General features: G+C 39.8%; 3 protein-coding genes and 1 non-coding gene across 5 annotated transcripts; 1 reads left to right on the top strand and 3 right to left on the bottom strand.

The window, feature by feature from the left end:
- The first annotated feature begins 1,621 nt into the window (after positions 1-1,621).
- LOC135643647 (uncharacterized) lies at positions 1,622-17,232 on the top strand. Of its 2 annotated transcripts, none has more exons than XM_065160872.1 (11): positions 1,622-1,780; positions 2,030-2,209; positions 2,344-2,402; positions 5,212-5,277; positions 5,403-5,510; positions 6,675-6,741; positions 14,530-14,614; positions 15,428-15,588; positions 15,948-16,049; positions 16,351-16,573; positions 16,902-17,232. In XM_065160872.1, the coding sequence occupies exons 1-11, from the start codon at positions 1,742-1,744 to the stop codon at positions 17,033-17,035; spliced, it is 1,224 nt and encodes a 407-aa protein (XP_065016944.1). In that variant the 5' UTR covers positions 1,622-1,741; the 3' UTR covers positions 17,036-17,232. The 2 variants fall into 2 exon arrangements, with proteins under 2 accessions (XP_065016944.1, XP_065016943.1); XM_065160871.1 differs by having other exon boundaries at positions 14,530-14,636; positions 15,402-15,588.
- Positions 17,233-17,692: 460 nt separating this feature from the next.
- On the bottom strand, positions 17,693-21,621 carry LOC135642506 (uncharacterized). The gene is made up of 5 exons (XM_065158713.1): positions 21,415-21,621; positions 20,657-20,788; positions 18,740-18,979; positions 18,066-18,125; positions 17,693-17,969 (listed from the first exon to the last, which is right to left on the bottom strand). The coding sequence occupies exons 1-5, from the start codon at positions 21,532-21,534 to the stop codon at positions 17,865-17,867; spliced, it is 657 nt and encodes a 218-aa protein (XP_065014785.1). The 5' UTR covers positions 21,535-21,621; the 3' UTR covers positions 17,693-17,864.
- A 149-nt stretch (positions 21,622-21,770) lies between these two features.
- Positions 21,771-21,843, bottom strand: TRNAE-CUC (transfer RNA glutamic acid (anticodon CUC)). Its single transcript has one exon. It is a non-coding gene; the product is annotated as a tRNA-Glu (tRNA).
- Positions 21,844-22,949: 1,106 nt separating this feature from the next.
- LOC135642085 (uncharacterized) lies at positions 22,950-23,803 on the bottom strand. Its single transcript, XM_065157908.1, has one exon. The coding sequence runs from the start codon at positions 23,623-23,625 to the stop codon at positions 23,089-23,091; it is 537 nt and encodes a 178-aa protein (XP_065013980.1). The 5' UTR covers positions 23,626-23,803; the 3' UTR covers positions 22,950-23,088.
- Positions 23,804-27,532: the final 3,729 nt, after the last annotated feature.

Here is a 27,532-nt window from a genome sequence, read left to right as displayed (position 1 = left end):
CAAATCGACCAGCTAACCTACAAAGGGAGGTTTGGAGCCAATGCGGAGAGCGGGGACAGAAACAAGGAGGTGGCGTCATCAAGACGGCGAGGCTCGATCTAATCCAATTTGCAGCAAGGGAAACAGACAACAGAGATTTAACGGGAAGGTACAACAACTCAGTGACAAACCACAAGCTCTTAGCGAGGAAAACTTTGTCTTGCTGAAGCTTTGATTGAAGATTCACCAGAATAAAGGAGAAAACAAGATACCATTAATTCCGAGACTACTATTTACCAAAGGTGGGATGATCCAACCACTGAGACGATAAAGAAAGTTTCCTTTTGGTTGGATGGATGTGTTCTAGTTGCCTGTCTTCGACCAAAGACATTTGGTCGAGCACATGGTGATGTTAGGTGGGTGGGTAGATCTGTGTTCCCTTCCCGTGTCCTTGACACCGGCTGGCCCTAGGCATGAACTCACCACCCACATGCACCTCACCCCCACTGTCATCCCTGTGCAGTAATTTACTGCAAAGGCCTAAAGAACTCAACCAATATAAGAAGCTTATCGTGATTAATTGACATCCTAAGTTATGCTTAGCTTCAGGCACATACTCTGACACACACCCAAACTAGAGCGTAATATATTGATCTTTTGGCTGCAGCTCTGTTTCACAGTCCAAGTAGAACAACAGTTCATCGTCCAAGCGGCCACTTGAGTGGACTATTGAGCCTTGGTTGACCTCCGTATTGGAGTCCGCCAATCTTGACGAGGAGACTTACCACTTCGTCATCTCCCGGATGGCGGAACCCACCGCTGAGAAGCAGTACGACCTCACGTTCACGGTCAACGGGCAACGCGCGTCGCCTTCTACAGCGTGCACCACAACACGAGGAGCGACGACCGGAGCTGGCTCTGCTTGCCGGTGGTGGAGGAAGCGCAGGAGTGGGAGGTCTCAGGGACGTCGGTCGCGGTGAAGTCCAGCTGGGCTGCGTCTCTTCTAAGTCTGGTCGTGGCCGTCGCCATGGTTGCGGCGCCTTCAAGTGCGGTGGTTGTTCCTCAGAATGTGGCCTTTAGCTGCGTAAGCAGCGTGTTAGAGGTAATTGCTTACACGTAGTCTCGAATAGCTTCCAAAGAATCAGATTTCATGATGTTTCTTTATCATCCAGCTCGATCACGTGAGATTTGTTAGATCGACTGCAACCGCTGGCGCATGTGCTCGCACGGTTCCATTATCTAATCGTCCGCATCAACATGTACAAACATGTGACATGTCACAAATTCAAATGCCGTCCGAAGTGTGCGCAACTAATAAATTCGATTCGGATTGGATCCCACATGGCACGGACCCACTTGCTGGCAAATCATAATTCAATCCACGACATTATTGCCACCAACTCATGTCTGTTGGTGACGACTATTCTCTTTCCATATTATTATTCTTTTCTAATCCTATCATAATTTGTTTGTTTGGTTTGTCTGTTTAACCGATAATTCGATCTCGGTTGTCTTTTTTCTGTTCTGGTGGGTCCAGGAAACTCGACAGCTGGCTGGCATGCACTCCTACTGCGATCGCAGGTGAATAAAGTGCCGGCATTTCTTTAATATCTCTGCGCAATTTGGCCAACAGATGATCGATAAATAATATTCGACCACGAAGTCTCTGCCCTCGCATTCTGGACTCTCCCTCGGTGAGGCGAGCGACTCGATCCCCTCCGCTCTCGCTCGCTCGGGGGAGGGTTGTCGCGAAAGCGAAAGGATGGAAGACCGGCCCTCGCTCACTCGATGGTCATTCGAGGTGAGGAAGCCCGTTCCCCATCTTGACCCTCCCAACCCCTGCTGCGATCTTGACTCGGTTTTGACTTGTTGTCTTGTTTCCAAGCTTTGGTCCCGATCGCCTTCTCTTGATCTGTAGGGTTTTTGTTGATCGTTTATTTAGCTCTTGTTTGGTATTTTCACCTCCCCTCTGTTTCTTGGATACCGTAAGCCCTCTCGATTTCCGTGACGGCTTCTTGATTCTTTCTTGGAACAATCTTGATTGTTCTAGGATTTCAAGCTGTTCTACGATGTGCGGCTCGGGAGAAAGAGGCTGTCGAAGGGGGAGGCCGAGGAGGAAGCGAGTTCTGGATCGAGATATGGTGGGATTCGCGCGAACGGCACGGTCACCGCCAACGGGAGCATCAAGCCCTCATCCGACTTGGCTGTTTATGAGCAGTTCGAGCGGCAGGTCGGTGGGTCTCACCCCGCGCTTCTCGTCTTGTGTGCGTTTTGATTTGTTGTCGTTCTCTGATGCATTTAGTGGACCGGCGGTCTCCGCATTTGATCTTACCTTCTCTTTCCTTCTTCTGTTGATGTCTGAAGGAGCGGAAGATTGAGCCACGGGCAGGAGCTATTTCAGACAGGGGTCAAGAAACAACACCGTAAGGAACACACCGATCACTAAGCACTAGGTTCACTAGCTTGTTTCGAGTTTTTCTTTATTTTGATTTTGGATATTGCATCCGTGTAGAATCAAAAAGTGGCGCAATGCGTTAGTTTAAGCAGCTTCTTTGAATAGATCTTCACGTGTTTTTTCCGATCTTGAGGTCACTATTATGACCATCTTCACTTTCTAGAAGGGTTGGTCAGTGTAAAATTCTGGCATGTTCTAGAACTTTGTGTTATATGATTCATCGTGTAATCTCTAATGGCTAATTACATGTTATAGTTAGAACTCTTTAGCATCCCGGTACATAGACTTAAAAAAATTATATTGAAATTGATAAAGTATATTGACCACGTCACGATCAATGCCACGCCACGCTACAGCCAAGTCAGCAAGAGGAGCACCCCCACGCGCCGAGCCAAAATCCGTACCAAGGCGTGCTCGCTTCGTCTCATCCCAGAAAGCTCGGGACGGCGCCACATGGCGTCGTTCCGCGCGTCCCGGGACGGCGGCCGCACAAAGGTACCATCTCACCTCTCGAGGATCGATCGCCATGCTAAACCCACGTACGATCGGCCCTCGTACAATAGTATAAAAGCCCCTGACCGGCATCCGACCCAGGGGGAGGCAAAAACAAATCAACCCACCACTGACTTGCTCATCGGAGGGGTCAAAGTCGGCAATCACCCGACGAGGGCCATCCTTGCAGGAAAGCGACCACCCTCGAGCCACGAGCATCCCGACCTGGGAGTCGTCAACCAGCATCCCTCTGGCGAGCCGCCAATCGACGTCCGGGCCGAGAGACGTCGATCAACATTCCGGCGCCAACACCCTGATTCCGAGGGCTTGACCGACCTTGGCGACCAGCTCAGCCGACCGAAGACTCCCGACATCGACCCGTGGACCAGGCCGCACTGACTCATCAACCACGGCGCATCAGTTCACCAACAGAAATCTCTATAGTTATGAAAGTGAAACATTTAACTCTATTTACCCTAACGTCATTGGTTTTACCAAAAACCGACAAAAGCAATAGGCAAAATGATAATTTTAACTTGTAAAAATGACACAAAAATGATAGGTAAAAAGATAATTTTAACGTCCCAATTACGTTTTCAATGGTGGTGGATAGCGGCGATGGTGGTGGATAGCAGCGATGTTGGCGGTTGTGCGTGGTTGTGGTCAACGAGAACGACGAAGTGGTCAACAAGAATGTTAAGGACTTCTGCGGCTTATTGTGGGGGGAGGAAGAGGATGAGGAGGGAGAGCAACAATGAGAGATGAATCAAAGGGAGAGGACGACGTATATGTCGACACTCTGCATCTGCGTCGGCGTCGCTCAGCAAATGCGTCGGCGCTGCTTGGCAATTGTGTCGATGCAGACGCATATATAGAACGGCGAAAGGGCTGTTCGACATTTACATCGGCGTTGGTGTAGATACAGATGCAGAGAGCCACTCGGCATCTGCATCGGTGCTGACGCAATCGCTCTGTATTTGCGTCGACACCGATAACGTTCTGCATCGCTCATTCCTTCTTCCCCACTTGCACATGCCGAGCAGCGAAAGGGAGAAGAAGGATGAGGGATCGAGGAAGGAGGGCATCGTTGTCGACGTCGACGTAGATGCAAAGCGGCGCCGACGCAGATGCAGAGCAGCACCGCTCTACGTCTACGTTAGCACCAACGCAGTTGCCGAGTGGCACCGACGTAGATGTAGAGCGTCGGCATCTGCGTTGTCCTCTTCCTCCTCTCCTTTTGCCTTATCTTTCGTCGTCGCTCTCCTTCCTTATTCTCCTCCCCCCGCAAGAAGCCGCAGAAGTCCCTAACATTCTCACCGACCACAACCACCCGCGGCCTCTAGTGGCGTCGCCGTCCACCACCACCGAAACATAATTGGGACATTGAAATTACTTTTTTGCCCATCATTTTCGTGTTATTTCTGCACGTGTTGTATATTATGTCCGTAAAATCGATGGTTGGAGTTAAATGTTTCACTTTTATAATTATAGGAATTCCAATGTAAATTTTTTAAGTCTAGGGACCGGGATGCTAAAGTGGTCTATCTATAGGGGGTAATCTATAATTTGCTGAATCTCTTACTAAGGTAATACTAGGAATTGCTTAATGAACGACTTAAAAGAAACAAAACTGATCTTCACTTATTATTGTTAATGTTCTTTATGACTTGCAAATAACCATTTAGCAATTTTGGATGGCGACAATTATAATAGTTTTATATTTTTTTCTCTGAAATATATAATTTCTTCTAGATGACTAAATAGTTACATATTCAGTTGCAGATTAGATCTTCCTAATCTGATTTCATTTTGCAAGGCAGGAAAAAAAAATCACCACCTTTTGATAGCCACTTCATTTTTTGAGTTCTAAGAGGTAACAGACTAGTAAGGGTGAGCGTTCTTGATTAAACTAGAAGACCATATTTGTAACAGACATCAATTAGCGGGTTCAAGTTGAATGTATAATTATTCTTGATTTAAACTGCATACCTGATGTGGAATTAATCTAGAGAACTCATATATTGGAGCACTATCATCTTAAATCGAGGAGACTTATTCTTAGGAAACTTGTTTCTTGCTAACCAATTAGGTATTACCTTCTATGGGATGTTTAAATTAATATAATTTTATGAAGATCAAAATGTTTATGTTCCGTACTTCTTTTCATATTTGTAGTGCTTGTAGCTTGAAACCTAGTAACTGGGTGTCTATTCATGCCCATACATAAGATGATATGCTAAACGCTGTAACTGGACCTTCGATATTCTTGATTTTTATTTTTGCAGCCAGAGGTCCTTGCTTCCACCTTTCGAATCTGCAGAAATGCGCACCCTAGCAGAGACACTATGCAGGTAAATCTAGATTCTGCATAGCAACTTGTAAAGCACCGTAGAGCTGACACCTTTGTAGGCCTATTATTAAATTTCGAAGGAATACTTCAGTTGATACTTGTATAATCAGATGTTGTTGTCTACAGAGACATTGTTCGTGGGAGTCCAGATGTGAAATGGGAAAGTATCAAAGGATTAGAGAATGCAAAACGACTTCTGAAAGAAGCAGTTGTCATGCCCATAAAATATCCTAAGTAGGTTCAAGTTTGGTATTAGTTTTGCAAAGGGCATTAAATTTACTATTCAATTTGTAAAAGAAAGCCATAATATTGTCAAATTATAATATAGCATTTAAAGTAGATCTTGGTGCTAAGCTGAATCGGAACAACATTTCATTGCTTTTATATTTTAGAGATTCTTTTATCTTGCTTCTAGTTCCGTAAGATCATGATCACCTTTTCCCATTTTCTATGAGGTTTGATGTGCATTCACAGTCATTTCTGTAAATAGTGTTTCGTTCTATAACTGAAGTAGTTTCTTTCATATTTTTCTAGTGACAATATTATTAGATCTCCAACATTATGGTTTATGTTGTTTAGTTTGCACAATTTCATGAAGTTAAGAAAATAAGAATTGTGTAAATAGGAGCAACTCCATTTGATTAGGGAAAACAACAGCACAATGTCAATTATATGAGGCATAAGAATATTTGATGGACCAAGGATAAACTTGTCCATGAAGAAAATGGAATCACAGTTCAACTTTAGAGAGACGTGTAATTGTAGCGTTGCTATATACTAGTAGATTAAAGCTGAAGGTATTAGGTGCAGTGAGAAAAAGTGGAACTGTTGAAGTAAAAGATGAAAGAATAATGAAAGACAAATGAGCTTAATTTGGTACCATATGAGATGATCCTAATATGAAAATCTTCACTCTGTTCAAGCAGGTGTACAACAATGTGTTGTCCATCCAATTCCAAGTGCACAGGGAAGCATACCCTGTTCAAACACATGCAGTTCTACAGAATACTTGCATAAAATTACTCAGACAAGGTTACCCAAATCTGCTAGGATCATATAGAGCTAACTATGTTAAGACATCCTTAATAGCTAGACACTTTCTCATCGTACTAACTTTTATGTTGAACTACTTCCAAGTTCAGTTCAGCTACAAGTTAATCTACTTTGACATGCCATGCTGAATTGGTTGGTTAATGCATTGTCTGTCAAAAATTTTAATCTTTGTTGACCAAGAAGTGGTTGTGTTGAACTTCACAACACAGAATGTATCGTGACAAAAAGGTATTGTCATCCTGTATTACAAAATGCTAATCCTCCATTGATATCCACAAAAGTTCAGGTCATAGCTGAAATTTAACGATTACAGTTTACAAAACAATGATACTCTGCTACTTTCAGGTACTTTACTGGTCTTCTGTCACCTTGGAAAGGTATTTTGCTTTTTGGCCCTCCAGGAACAGGAAAGGTTCGTCAAGCCATATATACAGTTGTATTCTCCTCTTTATACTATTGACAATAATTCAAGTGGATACAGGAACATTTTATTTAGAGGTTGTTGCTTTTCTGTTATGTGTACAGTTTTCCAGCACCTAAGTTATGAATTTTATATCATTTGATTGCTTTTGCTAAAAAGTTTGGAATGGAAGTAATTGGTTTTTCCAGATATTATTCTCTATGGAATATTTGGCAGAAATTTGTTTTTCCCTTATATTCACTTAGTAATAAATCTGTTGGCTTTTATTTTGATCACCATCTTCCTTAAGATAATTTCTGCAGTACATATTGATATAGGGCAAACAAAAGGATACAAAAATTCAAGGGATTGGGAATAGACTTGGTGAAAAAGAAAAAAGAAAAAACAACTGTCAGGGAAGGATTTGATTGAACACACTCAATTCACTGAAAAACCAATTCAAGAGAATGAAATTACAAGTAGTGAAATTTAAATGCATGCCAGTCTTGTGGAGAAAGGCATTGATGTCACTTTCTTGTCTAGCTTTACTTGATCATGAGAGTGTAGCACTAATTTTCAATGCTGGGAAGCTTCAATAATATCAAGCTCTCAACAATTTGGTATTTGATAGATCATGAATAGTCAAATGTTTAAGACAGCAGGGATTTTAGGATTATGTAATGCTGGAGTTAAAAGTGAAAATATACAGGGAGAGGGGTTAGGAATATAAGAAATAAATGAATTTCTTAGATTCATTATAAGTCCTTCTAATTCACTTCAGGGGATGATTATAGCCTCACAACATCCACACATCATAACGTAAAATGTTATCAGTCATTAGTTCCTCAATTATCATCTCTTCCTTATTTCTATAGACTCCCAAGTATAAGATGCAGAAGAAAATATAAATATAAGAACGTCATAAAATTAAGAAAATTACATCAAGGCAAAATTAGTCATTTATAATTTCCTTTACAGAGTTAATTTTCAGGTTTATATTGGCAAGATAATCTTCTTTGTTGATAAGATATTTTATTGATAGACTTTTCTCATTTGTAGATTTTCAAGAGTCAGTTTCTTTAATTAAGATCTGTAATCTTCAATCAAACTCAAAGTTTGCTTTCTTTAAATTTTGTTCTTTATTTGCTTTTCTTCTCCATTTCCTTGAGCAATCTAGAAAAATAGAATGGAAACATAGGAGATGTTGCCATATGGCAACTTGTATTTTCTTGTAATACCCCCTATCAAGTGCTAAAATGATTCCATAGAAAAAGAAAAAACAGCTAGAATAAAATTAAAAATGCTTAATTGAAACCAAATCCAAGTCCATTATTCATTCAAAAGAATCCATATATATTTCATTCTTTCTAACATCCTTTTACATTGTGATTCTAGAGAAAATTTTTTCCCCGGATTCCATTTCAATTTTCATTACCCTTGTCAATTGTACAACTACTACAATAGAACCCTGGTAATATGTGAATCCCACTTTAAGATAGAATTTCCATGATGAGTCTCCTGCACCTTCAACGCATGTATCGTTACACAGCACGTGAGTGCCCCAATTTTCCAGTTTTCACCTGCACCGTCTCTAGCCCTTTTGTCCATTTTTTTGACAGCAAATGCCTGCTTCACCATGTTAGTTCTGGTATAGTATGCTTAATATTATCATGACAATCTCTCTGTCGCCATCATTTATCTTTTTTTTTTTTTGTATTTATTAGTGTGCTACTTGGTTCCCTATTGTTAGAACCCTTGTAGATTCTAAACTTGGGATTGATCTCTTTAGGGGATCAGCCTCCTTGGAACTCTATAGGGGTTCCTCCCTTCAAGTTGCTGCTCAAAGGCTGCAGAAAAGATTCATCTATTGCTTATGAAAAGAGAAGGAATACATGGCTATTTATAGGGCTTCTAAATCCTAACTCCTAATAGGACTCCTACTTAAGACTCTTACTTCTAACCAACTCCTAATAGGACTCCTAGTCAAGACTCCTATTCCCTTACAACTCCTAATTCTTCTCTAAGAAAACACCTCCTACATGAATGCCCCTCTCAATTAGGACTCTCCTAGCTAGAGTCCTAACAGAATGTCCCTCTCAATTAGGACTCTCCTAGCTAGAGTCCTAACAGTTTTACATGAATGTCTCTCTCAATTAGGACTCTCCAAGCTAGAGTCCTAACAGACCCGCCCTCTTTAAATCAGCCTTGTCCTCGAGGCTGATGATTCATGAATTCTGGGAATTTGATCTTCAAGTCGTCAAAGTTCTCCCAAGTGGCATCTTCTATTGGTAGGTTCGCCCACTGTATTAGAACTTCATTAATGGGTCGTCGTCGTCGAGTCACGATCCATCGATCAATAATGACACTTCGCTGGGTCTGGAGTTCTCTTTGGGTAGTCATATTTGGTGGGTAGCTTTGGGCTGTCTCCAAGCACCTATTTACAACTGTCTCGCCGTCGATTTGTGGGTGATATGTCATACTCCTTTTCAATTTAGTACCCTGCATATAGAATAACTTGGTCCAAAATCTACTCGTGAAGATGCAAGTAGAATTTATCATAAACACAATGCGTCCCTTATAGTGTAATTCTTTTGAGTCCCAATTGTAATGAGCCACGGAGCTTGGTGCTTCCTCCAATTTTTTTATAATCTTACTAGTCTCTGAATCTTCCTGCCATTCCATCTTAATATCCTTAAGAAAGTTGCTGGTCGGAAGTGAAATAGCCGAAACTTCAGCTTGCTCGGGTAGCTGCGAAAGCGCATCTGCAAGAACATTCTCTTTCCCCTTTTTGTAAGTTATTTCATAATCAAATCTAAGAAGTTTTGTTACCCATTTTTGCTGCTCAGGGGATGATATCTTTCGCTCCAAAAAGTACTCGAGGCTTTTATGGTCGGTTTTAATTTGAAATCGTCGACCAATCAAGTAGGGTCTCCACCTCGTTGCTGCGCGCACAATGGCAAGCATCTCCTTATCATATGTTGACTTATTTTGATGGGAGGGAGATAATGCCTTGCTAGTGTATGTGAGTGGTTGACCATCTTGCATGAGAATGGCTCCAATTCCGACTCCAGATGCGTCGGCCTCAATAATGAAGGGTCGGTTGAAATCTGGTAGTGTTAGCACCGGCGTCGTCGTCATGGCTGTTTTAAGTTTGTTGATGGCAGCGGAGGCTCTATCCGACCATTGGAAGACATCTTTTTTCAGTAGGGAAGTAACTGGTGCACTAATCTCTCCATAGTTTTTCATGAACTTGCAGTAGTAGCCTGTTAAACCCAGAAAGCCATGTAGCAATTTTATGTTCCTCGGGGTCAGCCAGTTTTGCATTGCTCCAATTTTGAAGGGGTCTACTGTCACACCTTCCTCTGATATGATATGCCCAAGATATTCTACCTTCTTTTGAAGAAAGCAAAAATTCATAGTGGTTGTTGTGTGTTCAAAAGATGGTTTTCGGTATGTCTTCTTCGCATACTCGTATTTGATGATACCCGGATCGAAGGTCCAACTTTGTGAAGATTTGTGCTCCCTTAGCAACTCATCTACTACTAGAATAGGGTATTTATCCTTGATGGTTATGCCATTGAGAGCTCGGTAATCAACACATAATCGCCATATTCCATCCTTCTTTCGTATAAGGAGAACCGATGAAGAGTAGGGGCTGCAACATGGCCGAATAACTCCTGTTTTGAGCATCTCTTTTACAATCCTTTCTATTTCATCCTTCTGGAGATGTGGATACTGATATGGCTGAGCATTTGCTGGAGATTTGCTTGGAAGAATCGTTATACAATGATCATGCCGACGGTTAAGAGGAAGGTTGCGCGGTTCGTCAAATATATCTGAAAATTCAGCAAGCATAGGAAGTAGATTTGGATCTTCAAATTTTGTTGGCTCTCCCTTAGTTTGCTGCTCAAGTTGTACTAAAAAACTGCTGCATGCTTTATGCAAAACCTTCTCCATTTGTTGTGTGCAAATCATCGTTACGTCGCCCTCACGTTTCCCATGCAGTATCACCTGTTTCTCCTTACTGTAAAATTTTATAAATAGTTGCATAAAATTCCAAGAAATATCACCTAATGTCATCAACCATTTAATTCTGAGTATGGCCTCATAATCATCAGGAGGGAGGAGGAAGAAATCTGCAATTATCTCTTGATCCTGCAGCAATAGTTTCACCTGCGGGCACCTATGATCACACTTCAAAATCCGTCCGTTGGCGACCGTAACGACAAACTTGCTGCAATTCTCAATAGGTAAGTTCATATGGACAGCAACCTTACTGTTTAGGAAGTTATTAGTGCTGCCCATCTCGATGAGAACAGTGATCGGTTGTTGTTTGAGAAGGCCTCCAACTTTCATCGTTTGCGGGTTTGAGTAGCCAGCTAGTGTTTGTACCGTAACTTCGGTCGGTTGTGGCTCTTCTTCTGCATCTTTTTCTTCATGTTCAAGGCTCTCTTCTGAATGTTCAATGACCTCTTCTTCTATCGGTTCAATCATAAGAAGTCCTCCTTTACTACAGCGATGCTCACGGCTCCACGGCTCGTCACAATGCCAACATAACCCCTTCGCATATCGCTCCCGAAGCTCTTCACCTGTTAACCTCTTTGGTACAGGGACTTGGTCGACAGTAGGGGGGGCTGAGGGCTTCAATATTAGTGGTTGAGGAGCGACCCTAGTCCTCCGAGCTTCATGGTTCAATTGCTCCTCTTGATGTCGTGCGAAAGAGATGGCTGCCATAAGCGTGTACGGTTGTCGCGCTTTAACTTCTCCTCGGATCTCCGGCTTCAAGCCCTCAATGAAGGTCCTCAATAGTTGTTTTTGAGACCAATCATGATTTTGATTAGATAACCTTTCAAACCTGATTTGGTACTCCTGAATGGTGGAGGTTTGTCGGATCTTTGCTAGTTGTTCGTCAATATTCTCGTAATCGGTTGGTCTGAAGCGGATCAGCAGTCCTTCTTTGAATTGTTGCCATGAAAGGACTCCATAAGTATGTTCAAACTGTTTAAACCACTGTATAGCATCCCCTTCAAGATGTATAGCTGCAATTTTCACCATAAATACATCCGCGGTTTTGTGGTACCGAAAATATCGCTCCGCGCGCGAGATCCAACCAATCGGGTCTCCTTCTTCCCATCTAGGGAAGTCCACTCTCATGCATGGATAGTTGGGGTTGGTCATAGAGCCTACCCTCCCTTGGAAGTCATCTCTTCGGGCTTGGTGTGATTGGGCAAAGCTCTCTCCTTGATATGATTTCTTCGGGCTTAGTGGTCGGCCCAATCTGAGTTCGGCAAAGAGCGTCCGAATCTTATCCTCCATTCGCGCCTCCAAGGCTTCGAATTTAGCATTGATTGCCTCCTTAGATGCCATAGTATATGGCCCCAAATCAATGATGTTAAGATCTCTCTTTTGCTATTGGGTTAAAGGCATGTATAGGTTGAGAGAAGTGATGGTCGAAAGTGTTGGTGGATTGGTGGATGTAGGCTGCGGTTTAGGCTTATTTTGTGGCTGTTTTGGGTGCAGTTTGAGGGTGTGGTTTGGTAGAGTTTTAGGGCTGTGGATGAAAGTTTTGGATCTGTGATAGATGGTAGCAAAGGTTTGATAGAAATCCGTGGAAGTTGCAGCAAGTATGTGCTGTCTTGTAAGAGTAGAATTGTCGTCGAAGAAACAACGGTTTCTCGACGTAATTTCCACCAAAAACTTGAGAGAATTGAGGAGGGAATTGATAGAAAAATCACAGTTTATATGACAGTAAGGATATCGAATTTAATCAAGAAAATTTCGGCAGTATAACAGCAAGGAAATTGGTGCAAGTTGCAATTGCAGAATTATCGTCGAAAAATTTCAGCGGGTTACGATGAAAATTTGCAGCAACATAAAATCGTTTTTAGAGATGAATTTCTTAATAGATCAATCTTAGATGGAAGTCAAGATGATCTATGAAGTGTATAAGAAATTTCATTCAAAAAAGATTGCAAATAGATGGGTTAAGGCAACGATATGCAGCTGAAATTTTCTGCAGCATAGATTTTCAAGTGAAGCAGATTGGACAAAAAAGATCAGTAGTTTATATTGAGAATTTTTCGATGAAACCAAAGGGAAATCTACTGTTAGGAAGTGTCAAAGATGTCATAAAAATTTCGTAGAAATTTAGATAGAAAAAGCACAGTAGCAAGATCAAACAGATGGTGCTATGCGGCTTGAATTCTGCAATTCAAGTGCAGCAGATTGGACATAAAAGATCAGTAGTTTATATTGAGAATTTTTCGATGAAACCAAAGGGAAATCCACTATTAAGAAGTGTCAAAGATGTCATAAAAATTTCGTAGAAATTTGGATAGAAAAAGCATAGTAGCAAGATCAAATAGATGGTGCTATGCGGCTGGAATTCTGCAATGTATCTTTCGTCGTAGAGATGAAGACTTTGTGACGAAAAGTTTATGCAGCAATATAGGAACGATTTTTTTTTTTTTTTGGATTTTCGAATAAGGATAACTAAATTGCAGCAGCAGTAAGGTAGGAAACCTGAACCTGTTGCAATTCACGAGGAGATCAAAGGATGATCCGCGGTGGTGGAGATGATGGCGAAATTCGGTGATGATCTTTTAAGCAATTGTGGGAATTGCTTTGGATGGTTGTAGAGGGTTGATGGATGGCTGTGGAAGGGCAGCGAGACGCCAAGAACGCTGCTTTGATACCAGGTGTTAGAACCCTTGTAGATTCTAAACTTGGGATTGATCTCTTTAGGGGATCAGCCTCCTTGGAACTCTATAGGGGTTCCTCCCTCCAAGTTGCTGCTCAAAGGCTGCAGAAAAGATTCATCTATTGCTTATGAAAAGAGAAGGAATACATGGCTATTTATAGGGCTTCTAAACCCTAACTCCTAATAGGACTCCTACTTAAGACTCTTACTTCTAACCAACTCCTAATAGGACTCCTAGTCAAGACTCCTATTCCCTTACAACTCCTAATTCTTCTCTAAGAAAACACCTCCTACATGAATGCCTCTCTCAATTAGGACTCTCCTAGCTAGAGTCCTAACAGAATGTCCCTCTCAATTAGGACTCTCCTAGCTAGAGTCCTAACAGTTTTACATGAATGTCTCTCTCAATTAGGACTCTCCAAGCTAGAGTCCTAACACCTATGTTGCAAAATATGTGGCATAAGCATAATTCTGTATACAAAGATCAACTATTCAAAATTCACCACAGTTTATCAATTGATTATTCATTCAGTAAACAACCATAAATTTTCCATGACTACCTTTCATTCTGAACTTGAAAGTTGTTCATTTCTTGTCATTTATTTTACCTGGAAATTTGATTAACATTTCTTTTATCGTATTGCAAACCCATATTAACTTTATATGAGATAGAAAGGATCAGAATTTCTTTGTTTGCAGTGAATTTTTTCATGTTTCTAATTGCACAATGTTTGTTATATAGAAGTTCATTTATCAGCCTCATAGTATTTTGTTTTCAATTTACCATTTAAGATGAGCATCATAAGTTGACCCTCACGTGTGATTTTTTTTTTTTTTTTACTCCTTGTATATTTATTACGTCTAAAACCATGCAAACTTCAAAGTCCTGATCTCTTGACTATGCTTACATTTTCCTGGCACTTTGATCCTGTTGGTAGCATCTACTGCATATGGTCTTAACGTGATACGTATATATGAAGTATGATAATGTTTTCAGCCTTCTTATTATACTTAAGATTACCTGTAGGATATTGTCCATTCAAATTTATGCTATATTCATTTAAATGCAACCAAATTTTTAACTCCTTTTTTTTTTCCAGACGATGCTTGCTAAAGCTGTTGCTACTGAGTGCAAAACTACTTTTTTCAATATTTCAGCATCATCAATTGTCAGCAAATGGCGTGGTATGTTCATGCGGAAAGACATGTACCGTTTCCCTCTATAATTTCCATGATCGCTCTAGTTCTGTTTTCTGTTCAGCGCTTGTTTTCTGGGACATTACTTGATTTTCTCAGTTGAATGAGTAAAGTCATTGAGATTGCTCGTCACGTTTTGTCTTTTTAATTCATTTTGTTCGTCTTTTTAATTCATTTTGTTCTGATGACTGCCATTTTAATGCTGGATTTCACATACCTTTGTGTTTTGTTAGTGAAAGAATTGTGTGCTATTTGAACATCATCTCAATTTTGGTTTGTATTCTTGTGAACCTTGTGTTCCTTCTGACTGCAAAACCAAGGTTTGAAATCTCAATGCGGCACAGATACTAGTCAGCATATGGGTTGGTAGTTGTACTACGGGTTGGTAATGGTACCATACATTATATTGAATGTCTATACGGGTTGGTAGTTGTACTACTAGAAGCAGAGAGCAAAAGAGATTCACATTGGAATATCAGTCATTAGACTTGTAAGTAAAAACCAGTCTGTATCAACTACTATGATTTAAATTTCAATCATTTTGTTCAACTAATTTATTACGAAATTGACATTGTTTTGTTGATTGCTTCATTTGATGTTTTGCTCTTAACTTTGGCCTTTGAGTTATTTCATTTTTCATAATTGAAATATTTTCTGTTAATTGCCACTTTTGAACCTTGTGAAGTACAAATTAGAATACACATTAGGCAATGATGTAAAAATAAATTTTACTTTTCTTGTGGTCATTCAATTTAGTGTTGTAAAAGTGCTACAGTGTTACATGTCTGCCTAAGAATGCAGGTGATTCAGAGAAACTCGTGAGAGTCTTGTTTGAGCTTGCAAGGCACCATGCACCATCTACCATTTTTCTGGATGAGCTTGATGCAATTATTAGTCAACGTGGTGAGGCACGAAGCGAGCATGAAGCAAGTAGACGTTTGAAGACCGAATTACTTATACAGGTACAGATATGGTTTCTGTAAGTATCTATAAACCATATATTTTGAGGCTATTTCCATGTCAACATTTTTGAGCTGTGGTTGCTGATTGAATATAGTTTGTGAGCAGAGTTTCTTTTACATGTCATGATAAAATTTGCCTTTTTAAGTCTTTAGGACATATAAAAAAGGAATAAATTTTATTAAAATTTTTTTATTATGGTTTAAAGAAATAAATTGTATTTCTTTAAAGAAATAAATTTTATTAAAAAAAGGGAATGCTTGTCACAGTTAAAAGGAAGTTACATTTTGTAGCTTTGCTGAGAAAGTTTTATTGATGGAGTGCATAACGTGATCACAATTCTTTTGTGACTTCATTGCAGATGGATGGTTTGACAAAGACAGATGATCTCGTATTTGTTCTAGCAGCAACAAATTTACCTTGGGAACTGGATGCAGCTATGCTGCGGCGTCTCGAGAAGAGAGTATCCTTGCAGTATATCTAAAGAATTATAACTTTCAAGATTAACAATGTGTAAAAATTAGAAAAAGAACCATGCATGCATGTATTGATATGATCCGTTATGATTAGCCAAGATTGCTAGATTTTAGCCATAAGAATCTCATCTAGTTTCGGATACACTGGATTGTAACCAAGCAATGGAATAATAACCAAAAATGTACAGCCATTTAATTCATTTGATAACAAAAGAATACAGCGGCTGGTGTTAATCATTTTTTTTAAACAGAATTTCTGCAGACAGGTTTCCATGACTGATTGATCAGATTCTGGTACCTCTTCCAGAACCAGAAGCAAGGTGTGCCATGTTTGAGGAGCTGTTGCCATCAGCGCCTGGTGAAGCAGGCATTCCATATGATTTCCTGGTTGAGAGAACAGAAGGTTATTCAGGCTCAGATATCCGTTTGGTATGCAAAGAGGCAGCAATGCAGCCATTGAGACGTTTAATGATGGTCCTCGAAGGCAGACAAGATAATGTGCCTGAGGAAGGTTAGTATTCTTCGCTGTTCTGTTTGTCATTTGCATGTCCATGTCTTTGAGCTTAGACGCCACACTGTCAACTTGTGCTTGAGTTGAAATCCAACTTAAGCTTAATGTCGATTACCAAACTCCCAAGGTAAGATGACAATATAAAACCTACTCTTTTGGTGAGCATCTTCGTGCCATTTTTCATCATATCATAAGAAAAACATACCGTAAAGAACGTGTTCGGCTTGCTACAAGGTATTTTAATTTGCAGGATTTCCATTGTGGTTGTTACTATGAATCTATAGTGTAATATAGATTTGATGATTTTGATGATTGTTGTTGGTGGCAGAGTTGCCGGAGGTTGGTCCGGTGACACCTGGAGACATCGAGCTGGCTTTGAAAAACACAAGACCGTCCGCCCATCTCCATGCCCACCGTTATGAAAAGTTCAATCAGGATTATGGCAGCCAAATTCTTCATTAAGTTTTTTTTTTTTTTTTCTGTTTATTGATCCAAACGTATTCTTTACTCAAATTCAGTTTCCCTCTATGGCCACGTAAAACCAGCGTGCAATTGCAGAAAACACGGCTGGCTAATCTGTACGTGTCAGTGTACTGAATCTAAATTACGCGACGATGATCATCGGCTGTCTTCCATTATCTTAGGAAGTTTGTTTCAAACTTGCGTTTGTGATCTGTACGTGTCATATGTCAATATTTTTTTAACATAATTAAGTGGTATAAATAATTTTTATTATTTTATTTATGTTAATAATTTTCGTATGAAGTTATAAATAATTTTCATCGGTAGAACTATGGTTCATATTATTAATCCAATCCATACTGGTGCATCGACCAAACTATGGTTCATATTATTAATCCAATCATAATCGGTAGAACTATGGTTCATATTATTAATCCAATCATAATACGAATATAATCTAACAAAACATATATCAATCTTTCATCATATTTAATCATATTATTTAATCTTATTTATTATATAAAAATTATTAATATTTTTATAATACATAGGTTTTATAAGTGATAGTTTCTGAAAAGCAACAAAATTAGTATCTTATTATCTTCCTGTTTGCTACGGTTTGGTTAGTGGCACTTTCCAGTCAATGGACTCAAAAAATTCGCATCAAACGTTGCTACATGGATATGCATTCGAAGGACCAAATAACACAAATCGTTCCAGCAATTAACGGAAATCACACAACACCCCGAAATCGTGCCTAACGGAGCATGAAACAAAGACGACCAGAAAATTTGGCACCCCCAAATGGGAGCTGAAAATGATCGAAAGATCAAAGACTTCGACTCAATGGATCAACAGTTTTACCAGATCTTGCATCAGTCCACGCCTTTGCAATTGTTCTTTTCATGTCATCATCGCCCTCTTCGTACATATTCTGCAACAACATGTGTACCACGTTAATCTCTCATCCTCAGCACCCAAAGAGCACAAAACAAATATAAATCCATTTCGGGGAAGAAAGACCTCACACCTTCATCAGATCCATGATCCCTGCCATGGGGTCTCTGTCTTTGTCGAGACTTGGCTTCAGCTGCAAAACAAAAAAAGATGGCTTGGTAGCACAATAGCGAAATGGCATCAAGGATCTAGATACCAGCAGCAAGGTTCAACTAACAGGTTTGCAATTCCTTTATATCATTTCAATTTATATATCTCCTATTTTCCTTTGGTCTTTTACCTAATTATCCTATCATTTCAATTTCTCCATTATATATAAAAGCCCCCCAAAACCCTGATCCATCAAACCCCAAACTACCAAGTACCTGATATAAATTGGAGCGACCCAACAACGGAAACTAATGGAACAACCACATGATCAAATATAAAGATAGTCAAGAAAGGCACATCAATGTCCTCTCTCTCTCTCCTAAAAAGAGGTAGGTATACTCTTGAAATTGCATTGCTTTTGCTTTCATTATTTCAATTTGGTTTTATCCCTTCTTTTCTCTCTCTACTAAAGGCATGTCAAGCCTCTCATCTATGTTTTATTCCTTCTTTTCGCTACTCCACCAACTCTAATCCTAATCCTTCGAGTCCTAGCATCCTTTTGGCTTTCCAACATCAAAATAGTTCAAAACCAAGGCCCATTTGGAGTTAAACAAGTAAAGCTGATAGTAAACGTAAAAACAAACATAACTGGATTACCTTGTCTTCCTTGAAGTATAGATCTAGCCAGTTTCCTTTTGAAGCTTTGAAGAGTGTAATAATGACTTTAGTGGGCTTAATTGCCACTTTACATTTCTCAGGGACTATTTCCTTGTTTAACTTTGATATGGCACATCGATAATTCTTTCCCTGAATATCATGAAATTTGATGTCCACGGACATTGGCTTGAAAAAGGTCTCCATCTTCTCTTCATCCACACCTTCAAGGAACACATATATCTGAAAGAAAGACATCCATGCAGAATCACCATACTCTCAAGTATACATGATATGGAACCAAAGCAGCATTCTAAAGAAGGAAAAGTAATGACAAATGAAGTCAGACATGGCTTCTTGACTAAAACACATGATGACACAAATAGAAGTCAAAGTCACTGATCATTCCAATTATTTGGTGGCTGAAGCAAAATCAATAAGAACGCATGAGAAAATAATAAACAAGATGCAGTGAGAATGTTCACAAAGTGTTTGAGGCTGACATTTTGTAAAGCATAGATAAGTATCTCGACAAATAGAGGAAAATACAAAAAACTAAAAATTCGTAAGAGGGTGAATTCTAATGATATGTCTATTTTGATGCATCTCTGAAGGTCTTATTAGGTCAAATACTTCACAGGCATAGATCTGTATGCTGCTAAAGAAGGCTACTAATATTTAAATCTTACTGTAATTCAAGAATAATAATATTAGCTAGAGTCCATCATTTTAGTGCAGTATAGTTCAGATCCAAATCAATTTAATTAGTTAAAATTTCTGCCTTAGTTAAAGAATAAGACTTGCTATATAGTAGTGGTCATTTGGTATTCTACTGCTGTGTTTATTTCTAATCGTCATGATAATATACTTGACATAAATTCGGTTTAACACACAAAAATGATGGTAGGTCACTTGAAAAAAGAAAAGATCATATCCATAGGCCATCATACGTTATTAACCAACTAGGATTTAAGAACAGAAAGAAAATATGTTGGCCAAGTGCAAAATAGGGTTGCAATTTACGGTCATTAGTTTTTTCATTCTCTTCCTCTTCTATTTCTCAAGTCTAAACCCTCTATCTTTCCCTGTTTCTGTATCAGTAAAGAATATATTCAATCTTTCCATTGAAATAACAGAACTGTTGCGGTTTTTCATCATGAAAAAGGCTGTATGGGTTTTAGCAACTCTTTTGGAATTGTCTTATTCACCATAGGTTCTGCAAGCATAAGAGGATATACACATAGGATTGTGTTTGTTGATCAAGATCGTTTTGGATGTACTGAATATGTAATGTAAGACTTCAGATATGAACAGGTTATATTCTATTAGTTAAGATCACAATATCATTATTCAGTCATTAGCAGGAGGTATGTACAGAGTATTTGTTGTTTATTATGTTTTATAAGAAGTCAGAGACAATTTTTAGGAAATTGTTTTATTTTAACAGTAGACAATCCTGTAACACATGTAGTTCCGGATAAGGCTACGCAAGGAAAATTGGGTTTGCTTTTGGGCTAAGCACCAGTGAACTGGTTCAAGGATCAAGTTGGCACATGGTTGAAGAAGACAAAGCTCTAGTTGATCATTAAGGAACTTCCTCATAAAAAGACAAAATCTATTCCTCTCTTTACATATGATCGTAGGAAATAGCTACACTTTAAAAAAGATGGTCGTGCAGTTGTTCGTATAGATCTTAAATAGTATTAAACTAGAATTTATCATGGACGAGAGCGTGATAATTGACATGGTCCATGGGGCAACTAGGCTTTAATACATGCCTTAGGTTAGGTTCGAAATGTATCGATTCGATGCCTTATTTTTCAGGGACTCTTCATATAGTTTAGTATTGTCCAAGACTTTATATCTTTGTCTACTCGATTTCAAGAAGGAAGCCCTAGAAGACAGAACAAAACACCATACCTTGATCTTGTCGTTGTCTTGATCCCAGCTGAATGATCCAAGCGTGACATAACTCCTAGAGGCAGTCACTGCCACCGACGGCTTTTCAGCAGAAACCCCAGCCTGTGCTACCGCCGCAGTTGCCACAGACAACTGCATATCAATCAATTATTAAACAAAAAAGTTGGACAAAAATCAATCAGTAATAAATCAAATGGATTAGGAAATAAACCTTGCACAAGGATCACCAATGTGATCAACTCATCTTATTATTAGCCAGAAAAGATCGATGGGAAACAACAAAACAGCACCGTAAGATATGTCGAAAAGAAATGAATGGGGGGGGGGTCAGAAAATAAAGAATCTAAAACGACAAAATCGGCGTGCTACGAATTGTTCCGCGGAACGCCAGGAACAACAACGATCGACAGGAAAATAGATCGAAACCGTAACGCTAACAGGTTATTCAACGACGAAAGGATGGGGGAAAGTGGGGAAAGAAAAGCAAAGGTAAAGATCATTCGGCAAGAACGCCAATAACAACGTGAATAGACGCTCCGCGGGACGCTAGGAATAACAACGATCGACAGGGGAATAGACTGAAACCGTAAGGGGGTTATCCAATGACGAAAGAACGGGGAAAGAAAAGCAAAGGTAATAATTATTCAGCAAGAACGCCAAGAACAACAGAGAATCAACGAAAAAACAGGGAAATATATCGAAACCCTAACGCTAGGGCGCCATCCGATGACGAAGGGACGAAAGCCGAATCAGATTACCTTGGCTTCGATGTTACGGATCTCGGAGGCGAGGAGGGAGGCGACGCGAGGCCTCTTGGCAACGCTCTCCAGGTGCTGCAGCTCTTCCAAATCCAGCCGGAGTTGCTCCTCATCCGCCATGTCCACCGCCTCTCTCTCTCTCTCTCTTCCTGAACGACAAAGCAATAAGTCGCGCAGAGGACGCAACCACGAATGGTCGGCAAGCGAGGGTTTTGGCTGTGACTGCGGCAAAGACCAGAAGGTTCCAGAACCACCCAAAACCACACAGATACAGATACACATACACATACATATACACATACATATACGTATAAAGTGACCATGTTTAATTAACCAAAAAAAAGAATAAAAAACACTTCCGTTGCCGGGACTCGAACCCGGGTCTCTCGGGTGAGAGCCGAGTATCCTAACCAACTAGACTACAACGGAATGATGATTGAATTCATATATACATTTATATAAAGAAATAAAATTAAGTCAAATGCATTAAATTGAATTATGAATATTGCCAATTATAATGAATAGGTTAGTATGTAAATAATGTGCACTGAAAGGAAAGAATAACACAATGACCGATTCACACATACTTGTTTTAGAGGCAAACATCACATCGATGCCAAGCAATAAGTCTAACAACAGTGATGACCGAGTCAATCCATGAAGCATCGCTGAATCTTTCTTTGTCAGAAAAAGGTCCCTCCATTGCTGAAAGATGGAACTGTTTTGGTTGGAAAGGTGGCCTCGTAATTCGTCAATTAACAGGTCTTTACAGCTTAACCTTTTGCCTTCCTCCACCTTCCCATCTATGAAGATAATGAAATGATTCGTAGCCTAAAGTTAGGATTCATTGGAAGACCGATTTCTGAAAGCTCGATGAACGTCCGCTTTTGGTGGTTTCCATGATAAAAGAAGAGAGAGAACAATTCGCACGTCGGGGAAGGGAAAGCTCACCTCTTCCTCGTGATCGGAAATCTTCTGTAGAAGACGCAGGAATTTGCTTTGATCCATTGAACGACCGGTTCTTTCTTCTTATTTTTCTCTTTAATTTTCGTGTTTGAGTGATGTGGGCCGGGCCGAGGACGAGAGCTCATTCGACGGCGGACGCAGTGGCTTTATCATTCGTGTTCGGAGAGAGTCTACGCTGCCGAGGGGGGTCATTTCATGGCAAGGAAGGGGGCTTCAACTCCCCTGCGCCCTCCGTTCATGGCGTGTAAGGTTCTTATCATCTCCCACAGCGTCAGTTCCCATCTGTTCGCTCGCCTCATCTTCGCTACGCAGACGTTAATGGTCACCAGAAAGCTACTCACAGGGACTTCCTGGGAGGTCGAAGCCCACACGACGCATCAAATCAAAACGAACTCCTACGTTCTTCACAATGCTTTGTATGGATCGACGAGTGATGGTCTTCCCTGTATCCTTTGCACTGGGACACCTTTCGCCATCCCCGCTTTCACCGATGATCCATTCGTTTGGTCATTTACTGTTGGCGACTTCTCTCTCATCACTCCTTTCGACGCCAAAAATCCAATACCGAGTTGAAACTTAGAGAGAGGAGAAATCCAATAAAGATATGCTATATGTATCTTTACAGAGATCACGTCACCGTCTCGTGAAGACGGTTGCTGAGGAAATGGCTTCGACAGGGAAATCTACGAAGGACAAATGACAGGGGAATCAGAAGTTCACACAGAGGTCGTCGGAGATCTCGGAGATGCTCTCCAAACGCGGCCGCCACACCGCGATCCTCCCTCGCCGCCTACACGTCTGCGTCGACGCCTTCTTCGATAGGGTGTCCGATGAGTACGGCTCACTGTGAAGCAGCCGCGTCTTTTCGGTGGCCTGACCACCTTCGCTGTCCGCTTCTTTCTTCCAACTCCTCCTCGTCGTTCCCTTCATCCCCGATCGGGCCTTGCCCGGCGCCGGGGGCGCCACCGGGATCAGAAAGTATATCTTCCCTTTCCGCAATTCAGCGCTGGGTGGCAGTATCACGGCCTCCGGCACGACGACTCCGTTCGTCGACGACGGTGAGAGTGGCCTTCGCAGGACATGCTTAGGGTAGGCTCTCATGATGTCCCCGGCGGTGACGGTGCCGCTGATCTCCTCGACATGCCCGCTCGCGTGCACGATGCGGATCAAGTCGAGCGCCCCGCATGGCAGGATGCAGGAGATGCAGGAGATGCAACACCTGATGGGAGCCTTCATGACGCTCATCTCTCTCTCTCTCTCTCTCTCTCTCTCTCTCTCTCTCTTCCTCACAGCTTTCTTCTACCTCCAAATCTATCGATGGGCTTTATAAAAAGGAGGCGACGAGGAGACGAAAGGATGTGGGAAGGGTATAAGTAAAGCACGGAGGGGGGGGAAGGGAGATGAATCACACACGCACGCACGCCCTCCATATCTACCGCTTGCTACTTTTGCAGGTATTAGAAATGGAGGGGGTGAGACATGATGGCATGATGATACCTTTCCTCGATGGCTTTTGGTGAGGAATGGAGTGAGTGTGACTGCCAGATGACCGGGATAAAAGTTGCTCCTTCCCATGGCTGGAACCCATGGCTTCAATTATTGCATCCAGCCTTTCAGCTTTCTTCAGTTCAGTTGTGCCTCCATCACACTCCGTCCGCACCTCAATCCCCACAAGCTAGCATATATTCTTTAGAGAATGTGACAGTCCGAAGATTGGTGGTATATTATCACAACAGATGTCAATTGAAGCATGAGAATCGAAGCTGTAAACTCCTTCACCAACGGCAATCATGCCACCAAGAAGAAGAAGAAGAAGAAGAAGAAGAAGAAGAAGAAGAAGAAGAACTTGATTTATTTGTTTTATATATTGCTGGAAAAATAAATATGGTGAAAATGTGCAATGAATGACTATATTGGGCAGTATGTATTGAGACTTTTGATTGGTTGGTATATTATTATCTAAATTATATTTATTTATTTAATATAATAATTTTTTCATTTAAAAAAAAATTGTATTGGATAGGAAAATATGCATCAATTAGAAAATCTCTATAATATAAAAATATTCATGCCAAATATTGAAATATAACAAAATTAACATTTGTATCCTTATTCGCTTATATCGAATTGAAATATTAACTTATTATCATTTTACTTTACGTCTCTTTTTTAATTTTCATAAGATTTTAATAGAAAACCTAACCGAGAGAGAGGAGAAAAAGAGTCTAGAAAAATATCTTTAATTCGAATAGTAATACACATAGTATAAGGAAAAACACGATAAAAAGGTGTCAATAAAGATTGTATTAAATCTTTGAATAACATTTATGAGATACATCTTGAACCCTATAAATAGGTAAAATTGATGGTGAGAAAGTTACAAGGAGTGAGAATTTAGTTCTACACGAAGAAAATGTCTTATGTAAGAAAGTTATAGAACCTTCTTTGGTACCATTTAATGGCACGTTTCCCCTCATCGCTCGCCGATAAACAAAGCGTAGGACATCTTTACAAGAGCGGACAAGTTAGAGGTAGGGATTACGAGACAAACGCTAGTGGGCAATGGACGAACTATTAGTGTACTGCAATTTGTATGTCTTCTTCTTTCCGGGGAATGATGGCATATGTATGTATAAGGTACGAACTATTATTCCTTCGATTAAAACATCTTGTTGGGCACACTTCTTCATGGTTGAATTTTTTGCTTGAGGGGATATGTTCCGGATGATTTTTTTGTTGACTTTTCTTGGTGATGATGTTTTGGGCTCATAGATTAACTAATTTAAAACCTTTTTCTTTTTCTAATGGAGGGGGTTTGACATATATAGTATATATTTCTTCGTATATTAAAGCTTTCATTAGCATTAGTTCCTTGATTATTTGACTTATATTTTAAAGGATCATATTGAAATTAGCAATTTTATAAGGATATGATGGAGAGGGAAGAAAAAAATGGAACCAAAGGAATATTTAGAGATTATTTATTAAAAAATATTTTGAAAACTCAACGTAAGATTTAATCATAAAAAAAATAAAATTATTTGAGATCAATTATAAGACTCTTGAGTTATCCTAACTATTTTATTAAAACTTTTGTTAGCACTAATTTATCATTTATTTGACTTATAATTTCTTAAATTTATGTTTTAAAAGATGATATTCAAATTAGTAATGGGGAGGGAAGAAAAATTGAAACCAAAAGAATATTCAAAGATTAATAATTAAAATTTTATTAGAAAGTTGATGTAATATTTAACATCATTCGCGAGAATCAAATTCTTCTTAAGATTAATTAAAAGACTCTGGAATTATCTTATATATCATCTCACCTTTCTTAGAAACCTTAAGGGAGTATCATCTCTAGATAACCTAATGAGAAATCCATGAGCACTCTAAGTATTCTTTATATATTATTATTTTTAATTAAAATCACTACATATATGACACATTTATAGAAGAATCAAAGTATTATTTCCTGGTGTTTTCTTCCTTCATGAATACTTGTGTTAGACTATATATATATTATGTTGAACCATAGTGGAATTAACTTTAGTGTTATTAAGTGATTCGATTAAGCCAATAATAGCTTAATTATCCATCCATTAAGACTATATCTCTTGGCAAACCATAATGGATGTACTATTCAATGCTATATTATATACAACCATGTAAGATGGAGAATTACCAAGGAATTTTTGGTTGAAAGATTGTGAGTTAAGCCTCTTTGTCTTCATGATATGATATAGATGAATAAGTTCTTTTGAGCTTTCTTAGACAAAAGCTAAAACACGACTCTTCCAAATCCTGTCATAATCAATCTAACAAGTAGAAGAAAATTGATCCTCGACATGGACGACATTACAACTTTATGGAACTGTTTCGATTCCCATCACAAGTCATTTTAACTTGGAGAATTTTGATTCTTTTGTGTCACCCATAACCATCAATCCTAGTAGAGATTAGGAGGAAACAGGAACAAGAAACGAAGGACACATTATTCTCATAAACCACCAGATTCGATTTCTCATGTAAATTAGCATATCTAAAAGCAAAAGTATGTTTATTCTTTCTGTGCTCACTGAAACGAGGCTTATCCACTGGTCTCCATTCTCTTTACGCAACAAATTCCACTAACCTTCCTGTGTACGTCTGTCCTTTCATGGAAATATCATTGCTCTAATCTTCATGACAACTCGGTAGAAATCTTGATCATGAACGTTGGGACAGAGAAAAAGGGAGACTTGTGGCTTCTGATGATGTTTGTAGAGACCTACTGGTGGCTATTGATTGATCACTTCAACCCATGCCCATGTAGAAGGAGAAAAGCTACCTGCAACAAACAACTCCAGGTTTGAAGTCTTCCCTTCCTCCTCTCCTGTGTGTTAGTTTATATGTTTCTAAACTGTGCTTTAGGACACCAAGAATGAGTATGATTTGGGACGTAGTTAATTGAAGAAGAAGAGACAAAGAAGACAAATAATTCTGAAGAGTAATAGGCTAAAAAACTGGCCCACTGCAAAAGCTTCCGGAATCTCCTTGTTGTTGATTACTTGTAGCTATGCATGTCACGTAAGATATAATAGATCATGAAGCCATGGACTTTGGCTTCCAACACATCATCATCAGTACAAGCTTTTGATGCAAGATGGAGTTGAGGTTATAGAAACGGAGAACAGGGGAATGAGAAGTCAGAGGAAACGAGACCAAGAAGAGAGGAGAAGTGCTTGTTTGTTTGTTCATGGAAAACATGAAAGAAACATCTATTGCTTCCATCATCGTCTGGTCTGTATGTTTGTTCTACTTCCAATCAAGCTACAAAAGATTGATCTATATGTGTTTGTTGTACTTCCGAACGAGCCTCACGTAGGGGAACGTGAAGTAGTTCAACATGGTGTCAAGTTCTTTGGACAGAAAAGGATGAGCACCTCATCCTACTTGTGAACCAACTCAGTCTCCAGTTGGATCATAGTCCAAACTATTCTACGGACAGGAGACTGCTAGTAATTGATCAAAGTAAAGCAAACTGCATTGCAGGAATAATACAGGTAAAAGGCAAGGCTAAGCTGAACATACCTGTAAGCAGATGTCACGGAAGCATTTCCGATTGTAATCACACCATAGTAGAGCTGACTTGACCGCCCAGTAATAAAAG

The sequence above is a fragment of the Musa acuminata genome, chromosome BXJ3-7 (genome assembly GCF_036884655.1).
Source record: "Musa acuminata AAA Group cultivar baxijiao chromosome BXJ3-7, Cavendish_Baxijiao_AAA, whole genome shotgun sequence".
NCBI lineage: Eukaryota > Viridiplantae > Streptophyta > Magnoliopsida > Zingiberales > Musaceae > Musa > Musa acuminata.
The sequence above is the reverse complement of the archived record's forward strand: the minus strand, read 5'-3'. Positions and strand labels throughout refer to the sequence as shown.

What these genes read in the sequence shown, in the direction of transcription:
- LOC135643647 (XM_065160871.1), top strand. Translation starts at nt 1,742, where the DNA reads ATGGAAGACCGGCCCTCGCTCACTCGATGGTCATTCGAG. An exon ending in ATGAGCAGTTCGAGCGGCAG is followed by an intron (nt 2,210 to 2,343) that starts GTCGGTGGGTCT and finishes TGATGTCTGAAG; the next exon opens with GAGCGGAAGATTGAGCCACG. An exon ending in GCCCTCCAGGAACAGGAAAG is followed by an intron (nt 6,742 to 14,529) that starts GTTCGTCAAGCC and finishes TTTTTTTTCCAG; the next exon opens with ACGATGCTTGCTAAAGCTGT.
- LOC135642506 (XM_065158713.1), bottom strand. Translation starts at nt 21,534, where the DNA reads ATGGCGGATGAGGAGCAACTCCGGCTGGATTTGGAAGAGCTGCAGCAC. An exon ending in TCCGTAACATCGAAGCCAAG is followed by an intron (nt 20,789 to 21,414) that starts GTAATCTGATTC and finishes ATTGATATGCAG; the next exon opens with TTGTCTGTGGCAACTGCGGC. An exon ending in TATACTTCAAGGAAGACAAG is followed by an intron (nt 18,126 to 18,739) that starts GTAATCCAGTTA and finishes TTTGTTTTGCAG; the next exon opens with CTGAAGCCAAGTCTCGACAA.
- LOC135642085 (XM_065157908.1), bottom strand. Translation starts at nt 23,625, where the DNA reads ATGAGCGTCATGAAGGCTCCCATCAGGTGTTGCATCTCCTGCATCTCC.